The 26,063-nt window shown below is 39.7% G+C and overlaps 2 protein-coding genes and 1 long non-coding RNA gene across 5 annotated transcripts in view; 2 read left to right on the top strand and 1 right to left on the bottom strand.

The window, feature by feature from the left end:
• The window catches only part of ccdc146 (coiled-coil domain containing 146), a 69,031-nt gene extending 56,010 nt beyond the window's left edge, over positions 1–13,021 (bottom strand). The window contains exons 1-2 of one of the 3 annotated variants that reach the window (XM_026146909.2): positions 12,898–13,021; positions 11,922–12,115 (exon numbers count right to left, since the gene is read on the bottom strand). In XM_026146909.2, the coding sequence (XP_026002694.2) occupies positions 11,922–12,115; position 12,898 (195 nt within the window). In that variant the 5' untranslated portion in view covers positions 12,899–13,021. Of the gene's footprint in view, positions 1–11,921; positions 12,116–12,270; positions 12,478–12,897 lie in introns of those variants that run through there. The other 2 variants (XM_026146911.2, XM_080291476.1) reach the window with 2 other exon arrangements.
• On the top strand, positions 193–10,128 carry fgl2a (fibrinogen-like 2a). Its single transcript, XM_026146912.2, has 5 exons — positions 193–985; positions 1,657–1,861; positions 6,456–6,675; positions 9,211–9,381; positions 9,485–10,128. Exons 1-5 carry the CDS (start codon positions 410–412, stop codon positions 9,798–9,800), a joined length of 1,488 nt encoding a protein of 495 aa, XP_026002697.1. The 5' UTR covers positions 193–409; the 3' UTR covers positions 9,801–10,128.
• LOC113008939 (uncharacterized) lies at positions 13,015–22,451 on the top strand. The gene is made up of 3 exons (XR_003270090.2): positions 13,015–13,437; positions 15,030–15,060; positions 22,247–22,451. It is a non-coding gene; the product is annotated as an uncharacterized LOC113008939 (long non-coding RNA).
• The last annotated feature ends 3,612 nt before the right edge of the window (positions 22,452–26,063 follow it).

The raw sequence follows: 26,063 nt of genomic DNA on the forward strand, positions 1-26,063 counted from the left end.
TTTTTTTTACAGTGCTGTTGATATGGTGTTTTGCATTACGCAATAGTGCTGCCCCTCCCATCCTCTGAAAATCAGCACATTCCCTCTCTCACATCTCTTTCTCTACCTCTCTCTCCCTCCCTCCCTCCCTCCCTCCCTCACTTGTCCTGATATTAATGACACAGCTATCTGAGGCAGCGGCAGTTCCCCTGCGCTCTTTCCCTCCTGCAGACTGCACTCATACACATGCACACACTCTCTTACACCAAATAAGATACTGGACACACATCCACACACTTACACGGGACATCTGCAGGCACACACACATGCACACACATACAAAAACACTACTATACACTCCAAGTTCATATCAGAGGCAGCCACAGACGCTTTCTCTTTACACACACTTATTTAAAAATCTCACAGAAGGATGAGGACAATTGGACTTTGCGTTTGTGCTGGTCTCCTGCTTACAGGCACCTTATTACTCAGAATCAGCCAGGCAGCAGACTTTCCTGGTAACTCTCACCAGCGATGGGACTCTAGAGGATCCTACCATTTGGGATTTGAGTCTGGTACTCCCACTTCTTGCCCTGTCAAACTTAGACCTATGGGCCAGTGTGGGAGCTCTGGGGCAGAGGACGGGGAGGACTGCCCTTACCAGATCACTCTGCCTCCCCTCACCATCCAGCTGCCCAAGCAGTTCAGGCTGCTGGAGAAGACGATGAAGGAGCTGCAGAGCCTGAAGGAGGTAGTGAACAAGCTGAAAAGCGGGTGCCAGGAGTGCCGTGGGGCACGGGGCAGCGGAGTTTTTGGACACCAGCAGGCAGACCAGATCCCGATTCAGGGGGATGCCGGGGAAAAAGTGACGGGGCAGGAGGTGCAAGGTGGATCCAGCCAAGAGGAGAGGGGAGATGGGATGGTTCCTGGAGCTACTGTGGATGCCGCAAGACCGGGTTCAATTTTTGGGAAACCTGCTCCGAGCCAAAACATGCAGGAGATGCAGGTAAGAGGCAAAGTTAACACTTACAGGAAAAGATATAAGACTGAACCAAGGAATAAATCATTTACCTTACAAATACACTTGGTTGAGCTCAAATTTATCATTTATTCACCTTGATCTAAAATTGTTTTGGTATAGTTCAATACAGCGTGCATTTTCTGCTACATCTGTAGAGCACAGAGGTGTGTACAACATGTGAAATAGTAGCACTGCACCATTTCCTCTGTTTCCTCTGTTCCATTAAAACCCTGCAAATTGTCAGAAAGCCAGATCTTTAGCAGCTTTGTGAAAGTGTTAGGGGACACTGATATGAAGCGCGTTTCATGCTTCCAGTCAGATGCGCCCAGCTGGAATGCAAACTGACCAGATGTCAAAAGACACGCAAAGTCCTACCTGGCGCCACTCCGCCAGGGAAAATTTCTGGTACAATAAGCAGGGTGGGAAAATCGGAGTTAGACACCAGCCCAGTGACAGTAAATTTCTGCCGTCTGGTAAGCTTATTGACTCTCACAGCCACTTTGGCAGACAGCCAATCGTAACGCAGACTTTGTTTCCATTCTAAAATTCAAATTGGCTGGTGAAACAATGAAGGAGGCTGGTGACTTCGGTAATCTGCCTGCTTTGTAGTGCGTGCCAAAAATAATTTCCTTCACGCTTGCTCTGGCCTTTCTCAGGTGAAGCTGAATAGGATGTCAGCCAGCCTGCGCAATGCCAGGAACCAAATCTCAGCTTTGCAGGGTCGACTGGAGGGAATCAACCTTCTTAACATGGAGAATGTACAGGCTATAGTGGACAGGCGGGTGGAGAACATCACCGGAGTGGTCAACAAGCTCAGCTCCAGCTGTACCACCGAATGTCCAGCCCAGACTGGCCCTCAGTGTAAGCTTACTTTTATTAAGATAATTAATAATAATAATAATATTCTCTACATTGTTATACTTACCCTCCATTCCTTTGGTCCTGTTATTTTTCATCTGATCTTGTGATCTGCCCTCTCCATCTTCCCAGTGACAAGGGCTTTCAGTTAAAAGAGAATGTGTTTTTCTGTTATGTTTTATTCTGTTATATCTTTGCCATTTCATGTTTCGCCCCCCTTTTCTCTTCTGTTCTTCTCATACATTTTTGTAATCCTTCTGAGCATGATCAAGAGTGCACTTTTCAATTTTTTATTTCCTAAAAAAAAGATGTTATTATTGTAATAAAACTCTGTTGGTTAAATAAGTTTAGCAGTTCAGGGTTGCAAGGGGATATATTTTCTGGCATAGGCTGTATTCAATCATTCCTGAGTGGACATTATAATCAACTTCAAAAATAATCAGAGTCAGGGTGTTTACTTTCACCCAACAAGACCTTTCTTCCTTGGAAATGAAAAGTGAAATCTATGTTGCCAGTGTCCTTGTCAACCACACTCACTGGTCTGTTGCAACATCTCTCCTCCATTACTGATATGAAGAATATTATATATTTAGGTGTAGTCTAGATTTGAGAAATGGAATTTTCCATCATCTTAATGCGTACCAAAAGGTTACTGTATTCATTACATTACTGGAGTGGAGTGGCTGGTTCAGAGTAGCCAGTGCACAAATGGACAGAGTGAAATAGCTTTAAGTTGAGCACATACTGCACTGGAGTGAAGCAATAGAACTTGGTTCAAAGTGAGAATTCACTTTAACTCTTACATAACTAACCGAAGTGACCCCTCACTACTCTCCATACGCACAAACTCAAAAAGGGAAGGCAGAAAAAGACCCACACTTGAAAGTAGGAATGCACACATAGTGAAACTCTGGGCCGATACACATCGACAGTGAAATGCTTTAAAGTGTAACAGCATCACGCTATCTTTGAACAATTAGCCAGCATGAAATTGATTCGAGCAAAATAGATGAATATCACTGACACCAGTAGATGCTGTTGTACTTGGAGATATCAGCCAACAAACCAACACTAGCTGATATCGATATTTTGCAGATTAATCTGTGCTTCCCTGCTTGGAAGTTTTATGACCGTTTAAACAAGCCTGCGATATTGTATCTAGAAACAGTGGGGGTTGCAGACTAGCTAAGCAAAACAAATACCCCACTTTACATTGATGTAAAAGCTATTTTGGATGCGAGCACAGTAGAAATGCAGGGCACTTTCAGAAAGCAAATACTATCCAGTACTTCACTATGAATGTTACACTATATTGGGGCTTTTATGTAGAAAACAGATGTGAGCTTATTTCTAAGCAGATTAGCTGGAACAGTGGTGTGAAGGGAATCCCATCCCTTTCTCTTCTGTTTGCTTCTCCAACTTGCTTCTTTCTCCATCAAACCTGATCATTTTTCCCCTCCCTTATGCATTTATCCTCAAAGCATCTATACCCTCTCCTCATTTTTCCTCTATTTCATATTTCTTTTTCTATTGCCCTACCTCTTACTGTCTCCCCCTCTTTAATTCTCTTTCCTAGTCCCTTCTCTCTGCTTCCCTCCCTGCCTCCTTCTGGAGGTCATGCTCTTGGATGCTCATTACTGCATAAAAAGACAAGCGCTCATTATCTCTTGCCAATACCACAAGTAATAATGAAGGCGGCTTTCCTGACACTACAGTAGTCACAGATGGCACCCAGGGTCAGTAGCACTTGTCTTTCTACATCTATCTGCTTTGTTCAGGTCAAGAACTGGATAAGCATCCGACTTCAGCTCAGGAGACCGTGCCTAATGGTGTCTGAATTCCATCCAAATGTAGCAGAAAAGAAACAGCTGCTGTTACTGAGGAAAGCGACCAATACGTTGTGTTAGGGTGTTTCACAAGATCACTCAAATTAGAAATCGCGATAAAAAGTTACTCCAAAAGTTGCTAAATGAACATCTTTTAGAATTTTTCTTGTCTTAAAACTTTCAAACCAGATGCTGATCATGTTCCTCTGCGAGCTCCTAATGGGCAGAGTAAAACAGACTTTCACTGATAAGAGTTTCCTGGTTATTTACCACAATGTCAAAAGTGTTTAGTGAAGCAAAAAATAAACTATCTAGCATTTTAACTAAAGCTACATAAGGCATTTCTGGCAGGTTAAAAAATTGCTGTAGGCCTTTTACACAAACTGCACTGACAAATTTTAAAAAATGCCAACTTTGTGAGGACCGTAACCATCATTTAACCCAATGTAGAATTGCAATTTCACCATTAATAGGGAGTAAAACTACATTTGTCAAGATGCTGTTATCACTCTAAGTGCTCTAAGCGTTCATTTTCGCTCATTTTGCCAATTTCCATTTTTGCAACAAGCACTGATCTTCACTTTCACTCCTGCAGGAAGCATAGAAATTCATGTCCCTGTTCAGCTACATTAACTCAATCATACAAAATGAGAATAGATGTTCAGTCCTCCATCAAGAACTGCTCGTTTGGAAATTTGGTGTCGGGCAACTTCATAAGGGAAGCACAGTTTTTTTTAGTTTCTTTCCATCAAAACTGAAGTAGTATAAGCAGTAGTATGCTATCGCTTTCGATACACATTTCCTCAGTTGACATGAGGCATACTTCTTGATAATAATTGTCTTCCTTTTATGAGAATCTCTTGTGTGGTCTGAAGTCAAACAGGCAAAGCGCCAAGAGTCAAATCAGTCTGTCAAAATGTCATCTATAAAAAGCATGTCAGTCAATATGGCGTGGGACTCATCAGCCTATGTCAGTCGACTTGCCAGTCAAAAAAGTGAGTAAGAAAGAAGAAGAATGGGGAAACTTTGCTCTGGTAAAATTGTTTGAACTTTCCCATCAGAGCAAAACAACATATGAGTCATGTTCCAGTGCTTTGTCTGACTTCTCACTGCTGTGGGATTTGCGGGGAAAAGTCATGACATAGGCTAAAATTGCTGCTTCGATGAGTTTACAGGGCCTTCGTTGTCAAGGTTAGAATAGTAATGTGGGTACCAGGCTTTTACCTCACGCTGTTTCTCTGCTGTCCACAAACAACAACTCAGAAATGAGTACATCCCCTAGCGGGCTTTGTCCTTTTACTGTAAACATACACTGTTTTGGGATCATTTTCAGAAATGACACATATCACTTTCCTTGTCCCAGACCAATTAGCTATTAATTTTCCTCAACAGTCACATAGACAGCCCATCAGCCAAGAGTTTTTCAGGAACGAGTAAGTGGCTGATATTAGAGTTATTTAGGTCAGGCACATTGCCAGACGTACTGAGATGGAGATCACTCTTGTCTGTCTCGGGACACTGACTGCCCAGTCAGATAGATGGGGACAAATAGAAAAGAAGATGTAAAGTGGCGACACTGCAGTCAGACGCTGAAAGTGAGTGTGACACTGAAAGAATTTACGGGTCAATTCTTTTGTTGCCAAATGCCGACCGAGCTGTTAAGGTGACAAGGATACATTTCAACCTTGCGATCGACTCCCATATGGAGTGATTTACCATCTGCAGCTATTTTGCACTTGAAGCATTCAAGTGTAATGTTGTCAGAAAACGAAGTTGCTTATTTAGAGAGCAAAATAAATGTTTGTGCTCCATCTGCTAGTTCAGTTCCTTTTAAAATAGAAATACAACTATCTACAGCAACATGCATTTTTCATTCTACAAACACTGTTCACTCCCTACACCTGTTTTCCTTCCTATACCAGTACTACTGCTGGGGTATGAGCACCGCCTACCCCAGCACTATTATAATCTACTGCACCTCTAGAGAGATTAAGGACTATGAGAACATTGTATCATCAATGGAGCGCATCTAACACTCAAAAGGAGTCCAACATGCTGCCTGCCCAGTGTCAGGACAATTTAGACCCAAGGTGCCAGTGTGCATGGAGGGGGTATGGCTCTCTAATCCAGTTTTACACTTTCCCACGTTTTAACAAGACTGTTCCATTCACTTCCAAAATCCTAACTGACAGGAGTCTTTGGACCTTGGTTTTGGATTGATTCGGTAGCCTGCAATGCGACACAAGGGATGGGAGGAAAAGGTAGACGAATAAGTGGCCAGGTAAAAAAAAAAGTGCTCAGAATGCATTGAAGGTATACAAAATGGACCTGTGTTGTAGCACGTGGGGAGATTAGAGGAATTTATCCCCTGGCAGAGGCTGTTTCTTCAATGGTTCTAAATACTATATTTCAGATAAGCATGGATATATTGTGAAATACATATTTCACAATCAGCTTGTTTTTAATGTTATTTTATACATAATAAATGGTTAGGGGAAGATGTCTGACAGGCAAAAAGAATGTGGTGAAGGGGTGTTTTTGTGTTTGAATGCATTCCTCTTAAATGAAGGCAGGGATGAGAAATTCCACACTGGATTTCCTACTAACCTATCTCATTTTCTTTTCTCCAGCCTTCCTCAGCCTCAGGGCCTGTTTCTATTACTGTCTCAGGGAACAATGCCAGACCAAAGTGAAAATATTACTGAATATCATCCAGTAACATCTGCTTATAACTACTCTCCCTTCTCTCTTTCTCACTGCCACCCATGCAGTCATCTTAGCCCCTCGGGACTGTTCAGACTACAATGTGCTGGAAGTGAGGAGGAACGGTATATATCGTGTGACACCTGACGCTCGCAATGGGACGTTTGAGGTATTCTGTGACATGGAGTCCTTCGGAGGTGGCTGGACTGTGATACAGCAACGCCTCAATGGGTCCGTCAGCTTCAACCGCACCTGGGCTGAGTATAAGAAAGGCTTTGGGAACCTCAGGTTAGTTATTTTCTTTACCCCTCCTCCCCCACAATTGGGCATTCCTCTGATAATTTACGACAAAGCATGCTCAGCATATCCAGGATATCTTTTCCTTATCTTGCTTCACTTATTCAAACATCAGCAATCAGCCTAAGCAGTCACGCAACGGTGGTTATGAACTGCATAAGTAAACCCAGAGCTTTCCAATATATGAACGCATTCACTCAAATTAGTGTTTAGATGTGTATATACTACAGTGGTTGCCTTATTCTTTCACCTGGAGGCCTAGATGTCTGAGAGCCATGTTCCCCAACAATATATTAAGGCTAATAGAACAATAAAATGGTTTATTGTTCTATGGTCTGCAGCGAAGGTAAAAGAAAGTGAAGGAACAACGTTGCTTTTAAGAATCTAGATTTATTACTGAGGTTCATCGAGTAAAGAAAAAGATCCTAGATGCCTAGATCCTTTTGAAAAACCTTTAGGCCCTCTTACTATCTGTGCACCAAGGTCTAAGCGATCCTCCAGGAATGGTGATCCTATTTTCCAAGGATCTGATTGGTCAGTAGATGGTGATTTCATACATGTGGACCTCTTATCTTGACCATAACCTGTTGTGGAGCAGGTTAGGTCTGCAGCACAAGTTACCATGGTGATAGTAAGACTCAAACTGCTTTTGCAATACTGAAAACACAGGATTAAACTCAAAGTTACCAGACGTTAAGCCCAAAAACTGCTTCTTAGTACAGGAATCTGTCCAGTTATTGTTTACAGTCTGAATCTGAATGTGTATAAACCTTTTAAAAACCCAATAAAAGGCTTAATCCATACACTTTTCCCATAGAAATAGCATTAGCTGTCAGAAGCAACAGATAAAAGAAACAAAAACATCCCCTTTTGAAAGACATTCTTAGAATAACGAAATGTGCCACGCATCATGTGTATCAGTGAAGCCTTAAGCTAGTGAGAGCAAGGTTCTTTGTTCACAGAGAAGCTTCAAAGTTTACGCTGCCAGCTTGCAACCAAACTCCTTACATAATGTATCTGGTTGCAAATGCAACGACTGACACTGAAAACTCTTTTTAATGTCATGTGACATAGTGACATTAAGCAGGTCCAGCCAAGGTTGGACAACTTTTTTAATTAGCATGCATTGTTATATGTCAAGCCTGTATCATTTTAAGTCAGCACTACACACTACTGCATTAAGTCAAACTCAACTATTTTCTGGACCCTCATTACACTAGAGCCTACCACATGCTCATCTAACTAGCTGCAAGCTATACAGTTTGAAAGAATACACAAAAACAAGCAGTTTGTTCAATGTATTTATTTTTTTGTCTTGCTAGTAGGAAATTGTTCATCTATACTGTTCTTTTACCAGTGAATTAGAGCTCATTTAATGTCATGTGCTACAGAATACTTTTACCAAAACCTGAGAGAGTCTAATCCCTCAGTACTTAGGAGCTAATGATGCACACCTGTTCTCTATATCACTGTTTGTTCAACACCTGTTTTCATTATCAGTGATTGATTATCATGCATAAAACTAAGGGGACGTATAGAGATATTTAAAAAAGATCAGAACTTTTTCCTGTGTGTTTTGGTCTTTGGTCCACATGATAACACTGTGAGTCTGCCATATTTGTAGTGCTGTTGTATGTACAGGAAGGACTGTTATACCCAAAGTATTCAAAGTGGAAAACCCAAGTGCTGCATTCCATCATGCATTGCGTTGAAGTAAAAGAGACAGAGTAAAGAAACAAAAGAAAGCAGAACACTAAATAAACTGCCACAAAGTATTTAGATTCATCAACTTGAGGAATTACACTCCGTTCAATGCACTTATCAGAAATATGCACATTATTAGTCACTTATCTAACCGATGTTGATCTATTCTGCTCTAACTGTGTGACAGCGTTGATGTAACAAGACAGAGAAAATGAGGCAAATATTATCAGAAGCCATTTTTCCATTTTGTTATTGGGCTCGCTATTTAGCTTTCTACATAAAACTCCTTATACAGGGAGTAGAGAGTAGTGAATGATCACAAGTACAAAAACAACATTTTTGGCTCATAAGGCCAACAAGAGTTTATGGCTTTGAGGTCAGGGTAATGCTGCCTGTTGGTTTGGCATGCTCTTAAACCCCATTCATTTCATTTTTATCTTTTTGTGCAGACTTATTTACTTAGCAAATGAAGGAGAAAAGGCACCATTTTCAAAAGAAGACTCAAGTTACATGTGGACTAGGCCTTAGGGAAATGATGACCACAGTAGATGATCTGACCCCATTTCAACTGATCATAAAGTTGCAGATATAAAACAAATTATTCAAAACAACCTTCTGAGCATGTCTGAATATCCAGCATTAAACTCCCACTAAAAGAATGTCTCCTCTCCTCCTCTCCTGTTTTCCTCTATTGGAGTACACATGCATTTTGCTAAAAAAATTGAAATTCTAACCTAGTATGTGAGCTTATATATATATATATATATATATATATATATATATATATCAGCATGCCTCATTTTGTTCCTTTCTATCCTGCAGAGGCGAGTTCTGGCTGGGCAATGACCATATCCATTTGCTGACAAAAGCAAAAGATATGATTCTGCGTATCGAGCTAGAGGACTTTGAGGGTGTCCGGGAATATGCAAAGTATGATCAGTTCTATGTGGCCAATGAGTACCTACGCTACCGTCTGTCTGTCAGTGGATACAGGTACAGGGTTCACTTCTGCACATGCAATATTTCTCACTCTCAGTTGCTGCTAGAACACCTTAAACTGGAACAGCACACCTTATATATCAATGTCTCATTACAGTGGGACGGCTGGGAACGCCCTCAGTTTCAACAAGCACTTCAACCACGACCAGAAGTTCTTCTCCACACCCGACCGCGACAACGACATGTACCCCTCTGGGAACTGCGGCGGCTACTACAGCTCCGGCTGGTGGTTTGACGCCTGCATGTCTGCCAACCTCAACGGGAAGTACTATCACAAGCGATACAAGGGAGTCAGGAACGGGATCTTCTGGGGAACGTGGCACAACATGTCAACCGAGTACTACCCCACCAACTACAGGCAGGCTTTTAAAACTGTCAAAATGATGATACGGCCCAAGAACTATGGTCCTTAAAAGGACAGGTAAATATTGGTGAGTGCAGTCATGCAGGCAAAGACAAAGAAAATGGAAGAGCAAGTACATAAGGACTCAAACACACATACACTCACTAGTAGTCATGCATTTACACATTTACACATGCGTACGTGTGCACATAGGACTATAAGTAGTTTGGTGCATTAATGATAACAATAATTGTGAAAAATTTAAGTGTGCTATTACTTTTCCACTCTAGTGAGTGTGGCCTTCAAAATGTTGGATTAAAATGATGATAATAAAGGACAATGGACTATGAACAATGATGGACTAATAAAATTCTTTTTAAAAAAAAAACAAAAAAAAACTCCCATGCAGTGTAGGCCAGCCTCCTACGTGGGCCATAACATTAAATTGAGGGTTACCAGAAGAGATTTTTTCACTGGTCTTTGACATTTTTTTTTCTCTTTCTGTCCTGCTGCCTCCTGCCATAAACCCAGCATAGAAACACAGCACAGCACATACTAGTAGTAAAAACTAATGAGCTATCACTTTCTCTGCTGTAAATGATTTTGTAATTAACAGCAGCCACCCAAGTGAGGTATACGAGAGCTGATGATACAGTTTTGAGTGGGTCCGATAATCATTACGAAAGACTTCAAGCTGGAGAGTCAAACTGTTAGAAAAATTACAGTCAGTAATAAATGTATAGCTTTACTTGGCCCTTCTCTGGCATTTATCTCACTGCTCTCGGGCAGCTTGCCGATTTATCATTACCCCATACCACAGAAGACATCCCAGTATAAATACGCAGCATCCAATAAATTTCTATTGAGTCATGTATGTGTGTGCATTCTGCATTATTGATGTTTAACTAGAGTCTTCTTGAGAGCAGCCACGAAGCAGGACATTGCAGTGAGGAAAAAAAATGTGTTTCCAAGCTTTGGATGCACCGAATTACTGCACACTTCTCTATGCCATAATCTGTAAAATCTTCTTCTTGTACAATACTGCTATCTAATGTTAGGAAACTGTATAGCACCATTTATTTCATTTTATACACACTGTAAATGGGAAGGATTGGGGAAAGAAATGCTTCACTATGAGGATGTGTATAGTATTTATTTTACTTTGAGAGGTATGATAGCTTTTATATGATACAATGGTCATGCAGTACAGAGTCTAATGATTGATGACATTTGAGTAATGACAAGGACTAGGCATAATTGTGATCATTCATAGTAAATATCTGCGTAAAATTGGAATTCTTTGTGTATCAGATTGATCTTTTCTATCATTCATATTCAGCTGTTGTGCCAATAGATATGCAATTTTTATATTGGGGGAAAAAAATTAAATTAATATTTCATGGCTGTGTTGCACATTTCAATGTTCGGTCGGTTTAAAATCCTTTTCATGCCTGCTCCACTTGTGTACTGGAATCGCCTTTCAAACGAATGTATACAAAAAATGTATACAAGTTTCGCATGAGTGTCTTTGAAAGTGTCTGCCGTCTAGTGTCCGAGGCTGAATGAGGCTTGTAAAAATGCAGGATGAGGTGCTGCATGCCCATAACAAATGGGTTTATGAGGTGTTGAACCAATAAAGCCACTAAATAAAAGGCAGATTTCATATTGGCTTCGCAGAAGATGATAAAACTGTGGGACTGTGACTTTACTGTCTGTTTACTGTCTGTGATGATAAAGTTAATAAAAGTGTTGTGCTCATTCACAGGATGACTCCTAAATATTCACTTTTTTTCACACTTAATGTTTATGACAAACACTTTAACGCACATTATGTATGTGCAATACTTTGTTATCAGAAATTAAACTGCAAAAGAATGGAGGAAATAATAGTCCTGAACATTAGCCTTGTGCAAATACATGCATCTATATCATATCTGATACTATTTTCTTTTCTTTTGAATCATGGCAGTTAAATCTGCCACTATAACTATCAAATAGGGATGTGTCTGTGAAGGTTCTCAGTCATCCAGGTCATCGTAGTCAAAGGAGCTTGCAAAGAAAAGCGTCTGGACGTCCAGACGCTTTTCTTTGCAAGCTCCTTTGACTATCAAATAGGGATGTTTGTCTTTCTGAAAACAATTTAAAAATGCCATTCACAAAATAACAACATAACAATGCACATGATTGTTACCTCATCTAAACACTGGGAGGCAGGACTAGCAGAGACCACAATGGAGGCTGAGGGCTGCTTTTCTGGGAGTGAAGCATCGGGTGCAACGGCCACTAGAGGGGTGTCCTCCTCCATTCCCTTATCCTCATCTTGCTCTTCCACTTCAACTTCTGCACTCTGAGGCCTGCATTCTGTCTCCTCCTGGGATGGATTCACTAGTGATTGGATCAAAACATAATAATATTGAGGACAGAAACACACTAAACAAACATTAGTATCCTACAGGCTGCGTGGGACAGGAATCCGAAAATATGTAAATATTTGTTGCACACAGTTTCAACATTTAATGGCCTTCCCTATGCTTGCTTACCAATAAATAAAACATAAGACTAAAAGTGGGCAGCACAACGGTGCAGTGGCTAGCACTGTTGTCTCACAGTGACCTGTCCAGGGTGTACCCCGCCTCTTGCCCTATGATAGCTGCCATCGGCTCCAGCCCCACCGCGACTCCGAGAAGGATCAGCGGAAGAGGGTGGATGGATGATTAGAAGTTTTGTATGTGCGGAACACACCGAATTAGACATGCAAAAGCCTGCTTTTATTCTGAAGGATTACGCTTCCGCCGGTGAACACCGGAAATCAAAATCAATAAATATTATTTTTAAACGTAGATCCCACAAAGTAATTCGTGAGCACTGTCCTAAACATATTCAGAAAATTTTAAGATCATGTATATTATTAGACCTGTAAACGTCACACGGAAAGCGTACCTTTTCGAAAAACGCAAAAAGACCAAATTATGACAGCTTATCGGCTATAACTGGTGCTAAACGGCTCCAGCTTAGTTTCTGCTTCTAAATTCTGCTAAGGCACACGAGAAGGCCATAAAAATAGAAATAAAATGGGCTAATGTGATACGAAAAGGTGTATACAACATAACAATACAGCACAAGTGTACAACAAGTGTGTTGTTCATTTAAAGCATGCAGAAACTTACTTATTAGCCAGTTTACTTGCTGTGTCCGGTTTTTTGGTGTTTGTTAGATAAACAAGGAAACACATTCCTTATTGTTATATCTCTGGAGTCTTCGCAGGCCTTTAAAATAAAAAAAATTTAAAAAAATTCACAGCCAATCTCAGCAAAACCCAATCACCGACTTTTCACTTTCCTGGTGTGTTGTGGTTACCATAACAACGACGCTATACGTCCACCTTAACATAAGGAGAAAGCCTTGAATTATTTCACCTTCACTGAAAAGTAATGCGCAAGCTATGGTTATTTTTTCTACTTATCTACCGTTTTCTCCTGTTTTGTTAATACACAAAAATCCCAACGGACTTCATTCAATCCGACAATTAAAAACAAAAAACAAAACGTATTTTACACTTGCAGCGCATGTCCTGCAGATGGCGTTAAATTACAGGTTAATTACCCCTTCTTCTTTTTTTTTAAATCTCTAGCGCTTTATCGTCATGTGTAATAAAATTGGCTCCATGGAACAACATCAGTGGCCAGCTGGCTGAACACCCTGAACTGGTGAGTGTTGAAAACCTTAAAATGATATCCAGGGTGAAAGATGGCAGACATTCAAAGTCATTGTTCTCCTGTGTTGTTGAAAATTTTTTCCCACAGTGGACTGTGGGAGGTGGCATGACCCATAACTTATTCCCGGCAACAGCTGCTGAGATGTGTTGTCTCAGCAGTATATGTATGTGTGTGTGCATGCTGGTATGTGATCCGTTCAAGATGTCCCATTAGGAAAGGATGTGATATTACTAGAAAAGTTGTGAGTTTACTAGCACCAGGAAAGAGAAACCTATTGCTGTCTCCTCTGTTTGTTTGTTTGTTTGTTTGTTTTTTTCTCCATACAGGTGACCCAGGAGTTCTTTTTTTTTTTTCTCTCTCTTCCCCCCCCTTCTCACCGTCTCTTCTCCCCTTTGTTTTTCTTTCTTTCTCTCCCCCTCTTTCTCTCATTCATTCCCCCTGTCCTATTTATTAAAAAAAAAAAAAAAAAAAAAAAGACAAAGGATGAACTGAAGCTCTGCCATCACGTAATGTCGCATACTGCTGTTTCTGATGTCATTTATAAAAAAAAAAAAAAAAAAAAAAAAGGAAAGAGAAACCTTATTGGACTTAATTTCTTTAGGGCTTGGCAATCCTCAAACATTTGTTATTTGTTGAATTTTATTTTACACTTACTTGGCATGTCCAATATATCTATTGGCTACACACACACACCACAAAAAAACAAAAACCAACTCATCTTCTAAGTGTGAGTTCTTTTTTTTGTCTAGAAAAGTCATAAATTGTGAAGAGTAATGCAGTCATGTGCATTCGCAATGCCATGTGTGCACCCAGTGGAGATGCAGATTCATACATCAAAGCCCTGACAACACACACATATACTTTATTAGGTAAATGTTGCTAGTAGGGTTGGACATAATTTTGCTTTCACATTCAATGCTGGAAACATTCCTTTAGAGATTTTGGTCCATATTCACATGATAGCATTATGTACATGCTGCAGATTTGTGGGCTACATATCCATAATGCTAATCTCTCAAATCTCAAAGGTGCTCTATTTGATTGAGATCTGGTGACTATGGAGACCATTCGAGTACAGCGAACTTATTGTCATGTTCAAGGCCCCAGTTTAAAAATCATCTGAGTGTCAGACAGACAGCAGGAATACAAAAGAGGACCCAAAAGCAGACTCAATAGACTGTTTCTTTCTTATTAGCAACACTTCATTGAACACAGGGATCACTGTAGTTAAAGCAGGGCAGTGAGAGGTTTTACAGGTGTGTGATCCACTATGAGGCAGTGATGAGTCATGTCTGCACACAATATTTGCAAAGAGGAGCGATGAATGATTGTTTACTTGGGGTCGCGGAGAGCTGGGTTTCCTAAGGGTGGTGTGGTTTTCCAGGTGAGTGTCAGAGTGTGACTGAATGAGTGAAACAAGATGTCCAACATTTCCTTTTCTTTCTCAGACTGATGGGGTGTAGTGGTGAGCAAGTGTGTGTTATACTTGTATAACTATGCATGTGACAAATAAAGAACCTTGAACCTTGAACCTTGAGGGCAGGCAGGTGAGGTATCTTACCTTTTCTTTTTGCTCCCGACAGCCGAGGAGGAGTGAGCAGCAGAAGCCAGCAGGTGAGTGCTTGAGAGTTATCCAGTAGGCAAGGAAGACCAGTGTCAGAGGAAATCAGGAGAATGATTGAAGAGTGTGACTGTTGATCCAAGGCCAAAGATGACACCATCAGCTAAAACTCTGCCAGAATGTTGAGAACTGAGCTGGTCCTAAAGTACAGCCTGCCTGATTGCCATCCTATCAAGCTCAAACTAGTCTGTGCAATCTCCTCTGATCTCTGGCAGTCAAATGGGATTTTCAGCCAGAGAACTGCTGCTCAGTGGCTATTTCCTTTTTTTCCAGACCATTCTCTGTAAACCCTAGAGGGGACTGTGCAGGTAATTGACAGTAGATCAGCAGTTTTTGAAATCCTCAGACCAGCATCTGGCACCAACAACCATTCCACATTCAAAATCACTTAAATCAGCTTTCTTCCCGATTCTGATGCTCAGTTTGAAATTCAGCAGGTTGTCTTGAGCATATCCAAACACACTGAGTTGCTGCCATGTGACAGAGCTGATTAAACATCTGGTATAACACACAGTTGAACAGGCCTAACTCATGAAGCAGCCCGTAAGTGTTGGTTAGTGAATGCACACAAACAGAAGCTGCCCCTTCAAATGTGCAGTAATACTTACATTCAGATATGTACTAGACTTTTTACTGGCATCAATACAGCAGCAAATTTGCCTGTTACTCATTTCCACATGATGTCCCACCAACTGATAGAAAGTTGGTTATTCAAAGGGTTTTTTTTGTCTTCAAAGTCATCAGCTAAAACGAGATCTTTCCAGTTTGTGACATTTATTTATTTTCTGCTACAGATATAACAAAACAGGGGAAAGGATCAGTGACAACAGCATAGCCCATATAAGTAAAAAGCTGGAGAATGGAAGGATAATAGTACCCGCACCCCCTTAAAGAACAAAATTCATTTTTTAGCTTACTTGCTAAGCAAACATGTCAATAACTTAATAACCACCCCCTCGTTAAATCTAAATAAATCTTCTAGTACTTTGGAATAAACGTGTTTGACACAGTCACATTTCCAAATTAACCCTGAAAATCTTCCAACAGTCTGGATATGTTATCTCTCCAGTCCTGGCAGGATTTAGTTTATTTTGGTATTTAAAAAAAATGTCCCTAGATACACCATATTTGGGTAAATAAAACATGACCCTAAAATAATCTGTTCTCGGGTGAATAAATCAGGATTGCCATGTATTGTGGAAATTTGTGCATAAAGCTGACATTTCTTTAGTTGTTGAGCTAGTCAGTGCTTTACATTCGGGTGGGGGGGGGGGCTCCTTTGACTTTGTTCATATTTTGCTGATGTAACTAACATTTCAAGTGTCAAAATATGCTGACTACATATGTTATAAAAGTCTGTTCCACCATGTCTTCTCATCAACCTAACCATAATTGCTGGCTGAGGATTTATGAGTTAGATTTTTTTTCACCACAGTTCAAAGTAACTCCTGTAAAGTTCGACAATCTACAACAGATGTTGATGATGCATGTTGTGTCAGGCAACACGGGGGACTTAGCAAGGCAGAAACAAGGATTACACACTACGTGCAAGTGATCAAGATCGGATTATGGATATCGATGCTAGTCTTGTGTGAAGGAAAATAAACATCCACCTTATTAAGATGTGAAATACTCAAACAAAATCTGTGCTGACAGCAAATCCGAGCACAGTTGGGGTGCCGGGGGTATTCCCTTCTCCTCTCTTGCGTTTTGTAAAACAGGTGAAAAACCAGTGTCGCGCAATGTGCATGCATGTCCCATCTGTGTTTGTTTGCTCCAGGGCTCACGTACAAATCAGGTCATAGGAAAAAGTGACTTTTATGCAACATGCAGACTCCAGACCCCTGTTTTTATTGCAGTACTGTAGTCACAACAAATGCAACTTGGGGATTTGGTGTATTATTACTAGATATATTATATATTATTATTTTTTTTGCACTAACTTGTCTTGTAGCACCTTGGTTCCTGGAGGAACGTTGTTTCGCCTCACTGTGTATTTTTAAACTGTATATGGTTGAAGTGACAATAAAGTTGAACTTGGACTTGGACTTGGATCTTACAAAACCCTTCACCACCACAACCCTCGCTTTTCCTGTTGGAAAACAGCTTCTAAATAACTTAATTAACACACACACACAGACTCAACGTGTGTTGTCTGTACATTTAGTGTGCTGCTAGCTTTTTCTTGTCCAATAACCTTGTAGACAACAACCGGAGACAGTTTTTGAACAGCTTTTGTGCACAGTCGTTTTTAAAATAAAGTTTGTGTCCATGAGAGATCTTTACCTGAATTTTAATGATAGAATAAGATGCAACAATATTGCACAAGATGATACGTGATGTTGTGATTACTGTAATTTGTTTCACTCCCGGGATGGAAACTTAATCCAGCTTCCTTTTGTCTTTAATGTTGGATCAAACTTCACACTGCTGAGCTGGCATTCGGTGTAAATATTTTTGCAGCATCAAATCTCGGTTGAGCAAACTACTTAAAACATAAATCACTGAGGAACTCAGCACTGCTGTTGGCACACGGTGAGGCTGATGTCATTATTCAGAGTCTTGGTGGGATCTCTGTGGAGATTCCGGGATATTGTTCCATAGTGAGTCAGTGGACAGAGAGAAGGCTCAAAGGAAAACTGTTCTGCTGTAATGCAAACCGTAAGACCCCCTTCAGCTTGAACCACTGGCTCTCATAAAAAAAAGGGGGAAAAAAGAAAAGAAAATCAACTATAATGGACAACCTTGAATATGTTTTCAGTATGTCTACAGGAACTGGCAATTGGGGCCATATGTGTGAGTCAGTATCTGTGTACATTTTAGGACACAAGCATGATGTTTAAAGAATGTTTAATCATTCATTTGTATTTTATCATTTGCATCTTTGAAATGTAGCCTCTGAAGTATAATATATCAAAAGATTTATATGTGATGTCCTTATCATGTCAAATCAATCAGATATGCACTTTTCATTTACAGCTTTACCTTTCTATGCTGGATTACACAATACAGTTTACCACACCTATTAATTGAGAACCTTCACAGACACACCTATTAATTTTCCTATTGGGCCACATGAGAAACTTGGACAGTTGTTGAGGACCGCACCAATAAACTGATCTTAAGTCTGCTCAGTATTAATTTGATGTATTCATAAGCTTACTGGTGCAACCCATCATAACAGTTCCAGTTTATCATGTGGCCCAGTGGGGAAATGAATTGCCCACCCCTGCCTTACAGGATGCACTGGATCTTTACTTGGATCTGTATGGCTGTTGAAATATTCAAAACATTCACTATTAAAACCTGTCAAAGTGCTTTACTCGTTCATTTTAAAGAGAATACTTCAGTTATTAATACTACTAACCAACATCTGGTGTCTGTGATCACAAATATTTAAGGTCTTTGATTGCTGAGACTTGCCATTACAGGCTTTTTGGATGAAGTAATGTCTTCATAGATTCACTCATTTAGAAAGTCTACAAGCAAAGACATGTTAGAAATAGAATTATATTAGTTTTAACATGTTTTAGGGTCATTTTGTGGTATTGTTAAAGTAAAATTTTAATGGTATGAGTCTGTTCCTTACTTTGATGTCTTTTTTTTGCCATTTTAGGTTGCTGTGTGTTCCTCAGAAAGCCTGTTCCACTTCTAAGAGAATTAGCTAACGTTTGCTGGTGCGCATATAACAAATATCGACTCATCTGTCTTTAGCCATTTTGTACTTGGAATCTGATGGAAACGCTTTGCACATGCATTTATATTTCTTCTACTCACTCCTGGTGAAGCCCCACAGATCTTGTGCAACAAACAGATTTGAACAGGAAGTGGGAGGGACATTTTAGGCAAATATCCAGACGTTTGTGCCAGAGATGGCTGTACATAGGACAATCTTTCTCAATGATATGATGCATATCCTAGATTAGAAAGAAAATCTGAATCAGAGCCTTTAGAGACAATTAAGAATTCCATACACTGATCCTATTTTTGGAACCTTTTGGATCGAGCATCCGCCGTTCTAAGAGTATAAATTTTATATCACAAGAAAACAAAGAAAAACAAAATAGTTATATATAGTATATATTCATACCATCATGTTAGTTTATACTGGAATTTTCTATGCACTTCTATCATTAGACACTTTGCTGATACACTTTGGAATTTGTTTTCACTTTTTTTGTTTTTTACATCAGCAATTTTGTGTTTTGGATTTCTATTGTGTCTACTCATAAATAAATACCTTCTCCCGCCACATAAATTCCCTCAATTAGATAATCCAGCTCATTTACCCCGTTAATGCATCAAACAATGACTGTATTTATGCTTGGTGCATATAAATGTTAATTCCTGGAGCAAATCGATGGAAAAAGCATTGTTTAAACAATAATTACACATCTTTCTGGGGGTAAAGAATGCCGGCCTAGCTCGCCACTAATTGAAAGGCTGAATCTACTTCAGTTATTGCCTTTCACTTTAAATGCCCACTCTAATTATATAAAACTGGAGTCTACTGACTCACTGTCTTTGTTCACACAAAGGTTTTGGGATTGTAACGGAACCGTGTGTGGTAAAGAAAGTAGATTTCATCCCACAAGTCTTTATAGAGGAGAACGGTGTAGCAAAAAACCCTGCTATCAACAAAGTAATTCATGCCGTTATATGCAGTTGTGTGAAAAAGAGAGTTTTCACAGGACTCCATGCAGTCCTTTGAAAAACAAAGCACTGCTTCAATAGGAATTAAGAAGTAGCAGCCAGGTTTTGCTAATCAAATGCACTTGATTAACTGATCATCAGTAATTGTGTCAGTAAATCCTTATAAACGCAGAAGGTTTTGGCAGCTTGCCGGTCTAGAGTCTTAAGGTATGTGTTAACACAAGGCATTCCCCGAAGAGGGGGTCCCACCAAATTCACCTCCAGGTTCAGATGATTTTTCACACCTATACTTCACTTATTCTGGTCCAAATCAGTCGATGAATTTGAGAACTTGTAGCTTTTCCCTGTCATTTGTTTTGTTTTTACATAGAAAAAAATCCAACTGAACTCCAAGGAAACCAAAATGTATCACTAAAAACCATGTGAGAATGTTGGGTCCACTCATTGGCCAGATTGGTGTCCGGGGTGGGAAAAACAGAAGTAAATATAGGAAGAAGATGTTGTGTGAGAAAATGGAGAATTTATGTTCATTTCACTGCTAGTTGCCAGTGCAGACTTTTGCACTTTTATTCTACTTTTCCACACGTTCACACCATAAATGAAACACTCTGGAGTTTGTTTGGAAAAGTACCGAGGCTAAAAGGTCTCAGTTTCAGTTGTTTTGGTCCTCACCAGTGCGATTACTGTGTTCACACCTGCACAAACGAGCTGCACCAAGGGGGAAAATGAAGTTTGATTTAACACACTCAGACGCCACAGGCCCCGCTTAACATGTTAAATGCTAAAGTTCATGACAGTACAATCAGAAAAAGAGTTAACTGAAGAACGGATTGTTTCTTGCCAGCAGAAGGCTGCTCCTCTCTAAAAAACATTACAGCCTGGCTTAGGTTTGGAAAGTTCAGTCTGTACAAACCACAAGACTTTAAACTTTGGTCTTCCTTTGGACAGACGAGACCAAAGTGGAGATGTTGGCTATAATGCACGGCACCATGTTTCTGTACAAATACCTCATATGTACCAACTGTCAAAAATGATGGCGAAGGATGATTATTTAGGCTTGTTTATCAAAATATTCTAGAGTTGAATGTGAGATGAATCTGTGCTATAACCAAAGCTTAGCTAAAACTAGCTCTTGCAGCAGGACTGAAAATGAAAATAATCAAGGTGTCCAGTCTTCAATGTGAATGAAATGTTGTGATAGGACCTTAAGAGAGCTGTGCATAGATGAATGCTAACAAACTTCAATGGACTAAAGCAACATTGTAAAGAAGATGTGGCATAAATTCCTCCACAATGATGTGAGAAACTGATAAAGTCATTACTTCGAATTCTTGCTACTGACTGCCAATAGCTACTGAATCATGGAGTGTATTTACTTTTCATTGGACTGCAAAGAGTTTCCATAGAGAAAACTCCTATATCCTCAGTTTAAACATTTGTCTGTAAAGCTTGGATTGAAGTTGCAGCCAGTTAATTGATTCCAGGTATCTGGACACCCCCCCCCATGACCTTTGAAGTGGATTTCCCCCAGGACACTACAAAATGGCCTTGGGGATTAGAGTGAAATTACCACAACCTTCCAGTTTCCACTAGGGAAGGATAAAGGGTCCCCTATCTATTTTATGGCTTCCCAGAAACCTGTATAAATTATACAACCAAGGATCTTGAGGTTAAATCGGAATACTGCTAATAGCAAATAGGCCACTAAAATATGTAAAGTTGAACAAAAATACAAGGACAAGTTGAGGACAAGTTAAGTGCCACTAAAACCACTTTTACAATGTAGCAAGTTACCTTTGTTCATTCAGAGAAGCCTTTACATTGTAACCACCGTATGAGTCCTGGCTTGATATAGTGTGTATAGGGTTTACTTAAATACACAGACAGAATTTGAGCTTGTGAAACCTTCACTGCACATGGTTTTTTGTTGTCTTCCTTTCAGCTGCCATTCTTCTCTCTGCTGGACACATAAAAGAGTGTGTTTTGTCTCCTATGACCCTTATGTATAAGCAAAGGTCAAATAAACAGCCAAATAAATGGATACATGTAAAACCTTAAATTAAAATGTAAAAATGGTTGGAATCAGAATAGGTTTGCTGTATTGTAGCCACAATTTAATCATTACAAGTTGTCACAGTGCAGTGTAATAAAATAAAAAATCAAAAAAATCACAACAGACAGAAGAAAGTGGAAAAACACAGTAATTGATGTCTCGTCACCACAGGCGAAATTTAATGACCTGCTAACATCTGTAGCTGACCCCTCCTTGAGAGTATCAGTCTCCTTTATTGCTAACACTGGAATGCCCTGTGAGGAAAGTGGGTAAAAGAAGGAAAGAAAGAGCATATGATGTGTGTTTGTGGAGTGTAATTTGGCTTCTATGAGTGTGACACACTGACAAGGATGGAAACAATTAGCTTCATCTGTTCACCAGATCTGGAGGATAGCCTCTCTTTACATACATGGTCGCGTCTTAGAATTGTGTGTGTGTGTGTGTGTGTGTGTGTGTGTGTGTGTTTCCCACAGATCCACTGGAGAAATCCTCCAGGACCGTCTGGCTTCCTTCCCTTTTATCCCAGCCACAGTCGTCAACAGGCAGCCACATCCTCGCAAACGCTGCCCTTGCTGGTCAAGCTGGTTAAGACTATGGAACATCTAAGATACAAATCTTCTCCTACTGTTTTCTATTTCTATCATAATAAATTCCTTCATGTCCCTCATGATAAATCAATTTCTCTGTTTCTGTTTCTCTGTTTCATTTATCAACACATATTACACTACATGAATTCCCTGCCAGAGACTGAGCCATAAGGTTTAAGGTTAACTCGAACTTGTCGTAACCTAAAACCAAATCTTCAACCTAAAATTACATTTGTAACATGACAGGGACTTGCTTTATGTCCCCAAAAGGAAGGCAAATACAGATTATGTGACTGTGCACACAATGAAAGTAAGCACCTGCCTTCACAACATCTACCACCAAATATAAAAGACGATAGCAAAATCCCTCGAGGAAAAATAGATGTTCCTTTAAAAGGTTCAGTTGGGCTTATACTCCAGGTCCATGTTGGAAAACCTCTTCACTGTTGTGGAAATTTGTGCATGTGTGTTCAGCACAGTGGCCACAGAGTGATACCGTGATACCTCTTATTAAATGAAATCATATAGGACTATACACAGTGAGGTTTTTCAGTAAAGCTGCATTAAGTAGCTGTAAGATTTTTATTGGAACAGGAACATCAGGGACCAATATCTCAAAATTTCAACTTGCAATAACAGAGTTTTGGCCACCCAAAGGCAATGGAAACACAGTGTAAGCAAAGCACAATATCAGCTAATAGATGCTAATTGCACATCTGCTCACATAAAACAATTTCAGCATTTGGAGCTGTGTGTTAGTTGCGCTCATCATCATTTTGAGTTATCTACTTCTGCCTTAACCACAGTGCTAATACGAGCTAGTGCTAAAAAATGCAAATAATGATGAGCTGAAAGATGTTTGAATATTCAAGCTGAGGTGAGCTGCAGAGTTTGGCAACTACAATATAAACTACTCAATACATGAAGATACTGATGAATTTTAAACTAATACACCATCCTAGTGTGTGAATGTGTGTGTGAATGGGTGGATGACTGGATGTGTAAAGCGCTTTGGGGTCCTTAGGGACTAGTAAAGCGCTATACAAATGCAGGCCATTTACCATTTTTATTTACCATCCTATGACTGAAGAGTATTAAATCACAACGGTGAAATAAAAGCCTTTCCAGCACTGACAAGGAATAACTTTCAGGGAAACCAGTGGGTTTTTTCTGTTTCTTTTTTGTTAAATTTTTTGTAAATTATTTTACATCCCAAAAGTACCATCTTCTCTTCTCCTTTGTTTCATATACAGTTTGCAAAAATGTACAAACCACAGAGACAGACTATAATTTTCCATGGTCAGCGCTGCCATTTTGAAGAAGGCACAGTTTAGTTTATAATGATCCATCCGCTACTTTTTTAAATGTGTTTTTTTCTCTCTCGCTCGCTCTGTCTCTCCTGCCTGCGGTCAGAAAAAAAAATTGCTGGAGCTTTTTAGGTAGTAAGGAGGGTTTTCTGTTTAGTCCTCAGGGAGGAGCCTGCACTCCAAAACCAAAATTATAGACTGCAATGCTCAGATTGAGGGGGAGACAGAGAAAGCTCTGCTACAATGCTGCAAACATCTGACCTTCAAAGGACAATTAAGCTCTTAAATTAAAAACTTGTGAGAAGCCTCAACTTTTAAACAGAGAGCGATAAAAAGAACTAGCCAATAGACAAATCATTAAATGTGAATGTTTCTATACGTATCTGCGACCTCTTAAGTGAAAACACTAAGGCTTCTTAAATGGGTTATGACTAACTGCCTGTCTGTCTCTCAGTTTGAGCTGGAAACCGACCCCCCACAACGACCATGTCTTCGCGGTGTTATGCGCATTCCCAAATCCTTCAGCCACCACTGTTTTGAGAACGGCTTCTTGAGTTCTCTCCACGGCAAAACAAAAGCACGAAGTATATAATAGACGACCACATGAACAGCTTGTGTTAAGACGGGGAAATCGTTTTGTAGGAAGAATTTTATTTGAAGTGACGGATGTAAGTCCACAATGTAAGTCAACTAAGGGATCCCCTAGTCATCTCTAACCCTTATTTATCTGGGGAACATGTTATGGCCACGCAATTCAAAGCTCATGCGTGTAAAAACACGTCTTCCTTTATTGTAAAGTAATATGCAGCTCGTTACACTGCACCATATGATGCATAGCAGACTCTTTTTGCATTCTTGGCTCATATTATCAATTCCCTTTTGAAACTTATGAAACGCCTAGAAAACAATGTAGCTGCATTATTTACATCACTCGTTTGCTTTCTATTAGTTAGTTGGTGGAAAAAAATCTTTAACCACTCTCCTTCTAATGTCCTGTTTATAGTTGTTTGAAACCTTTACGCTGTTGCTATCCCAAATGAAACTCAAAAGGTCTCTTCACAGGGAAAAAACCTTATGATGTTTGTAATTTGAGTCTTAAATTGTAAAATGTCATTACACGTTCATGAACAATGCCCTTGTTTCAGTTTTTAACTTAGCAGCCATTCATGAGCTCAATGAAGGACAACAAGACTTGAATTTTGATTAAAATATTAGAGATTTGGAAGAAGAAGAAGAAAAAAAACCTCAAAGTCTTCCATGAAAACATGTGAATGAAGGAATGTTAGTGGTTTGGTTCCATTTTATGGCTTTTATTTTATGGTAGTAGTATTGGTTTAGTTCAAAGACATTTGCAGACAAACATATTATAGTTCACATGCATGTGTACTATATTGTACACATAAATATAAACAGCCTACCAACTGTAAGGGTAAAAAGTTTCAATCCTGAGTTATGGGCACAAACTGGTGATATAGGTTAGTGACTGTAAGGATAAGGTCACAGGAATCGGCCGCTTTTGGCAGGGTCGCCCTTACAGAAGCTCAGTGTTTCAGGGGGCTTCCCCACGTCATATGAACAAGGTGATCTTGGCTATCATGGCAATGTTTCAGTTTTCCCCCAGAATCCAATGAAATAAAATCTCTTTTCAAGCTCTGTGGCACAGAACAGGAATTGCTTGTGAAATGTTTGGTTACGGCTTTTCGTTAGGGCAAGAGGAAACAATGATGCCTACAAAACTTAGTTTGGGTCACTTAAGTACTCTTGCTCTTCCTTTGTTTCTCTCTGACCTGTTTTCCATCATGTTGCATGGAAACATGTCGACTGACATCATTGCAACCTTTGACCAATCAGTTTTATTTATTGTGGTGTCTTTGATGACATGTATATTACTATATAAAGAACTGGGCTTTCTGTCACTCAAAGATGCTTCCTGTTGTTCAGGCTTTCCCCCACAAATTGAATACAGACGACTGAATTTGTAGTACAGTAACAGCACACATACAAAAAAAGACTGTTGAAAAAACTAAACAAAAAAAAAATTGGGTTAACAAGCTCTGAAAATGCAGCTGACTATGTAAGAGGTTATGGGGGACTCAAAAATGTTAGATAAATAAGGAAATGCTAAATTCTGAGCCACCTCCTTTTGAAGGTCTCTTATCAAACTGATTTTTCAAGGAACGGTCCACATGATCTATCCATTACTTTTCCACTGCAGTAATTCCACATGCCCAGCACCATATGACACATATCTTACTCTGAACTGAAAGCCACACAAAACAGAAACAGGGACTTTAGAATTAAAAGCCTATATCACCAAAAGCACTTATCATGAAACAGTATTACTTTGCCGTGATATTGAGCTGGATGGAACAACGGAAATAGGAAAGAACAAAACA

The sequence above is a fragment of the Astatotilapia calliptera genome, chromosome 17 (genome assembly GCF_964374335.1).
Source record: "Astatotilapia calliptera chromosome 17, fAstCal68.1, whole genome shotgun sequence".
NCBI lineage: Eukaryota > Metazoa > Chordata > Actinopteri > Cichliformes > Cichlidae > Astatotilapia > Astatotilapia calliptera.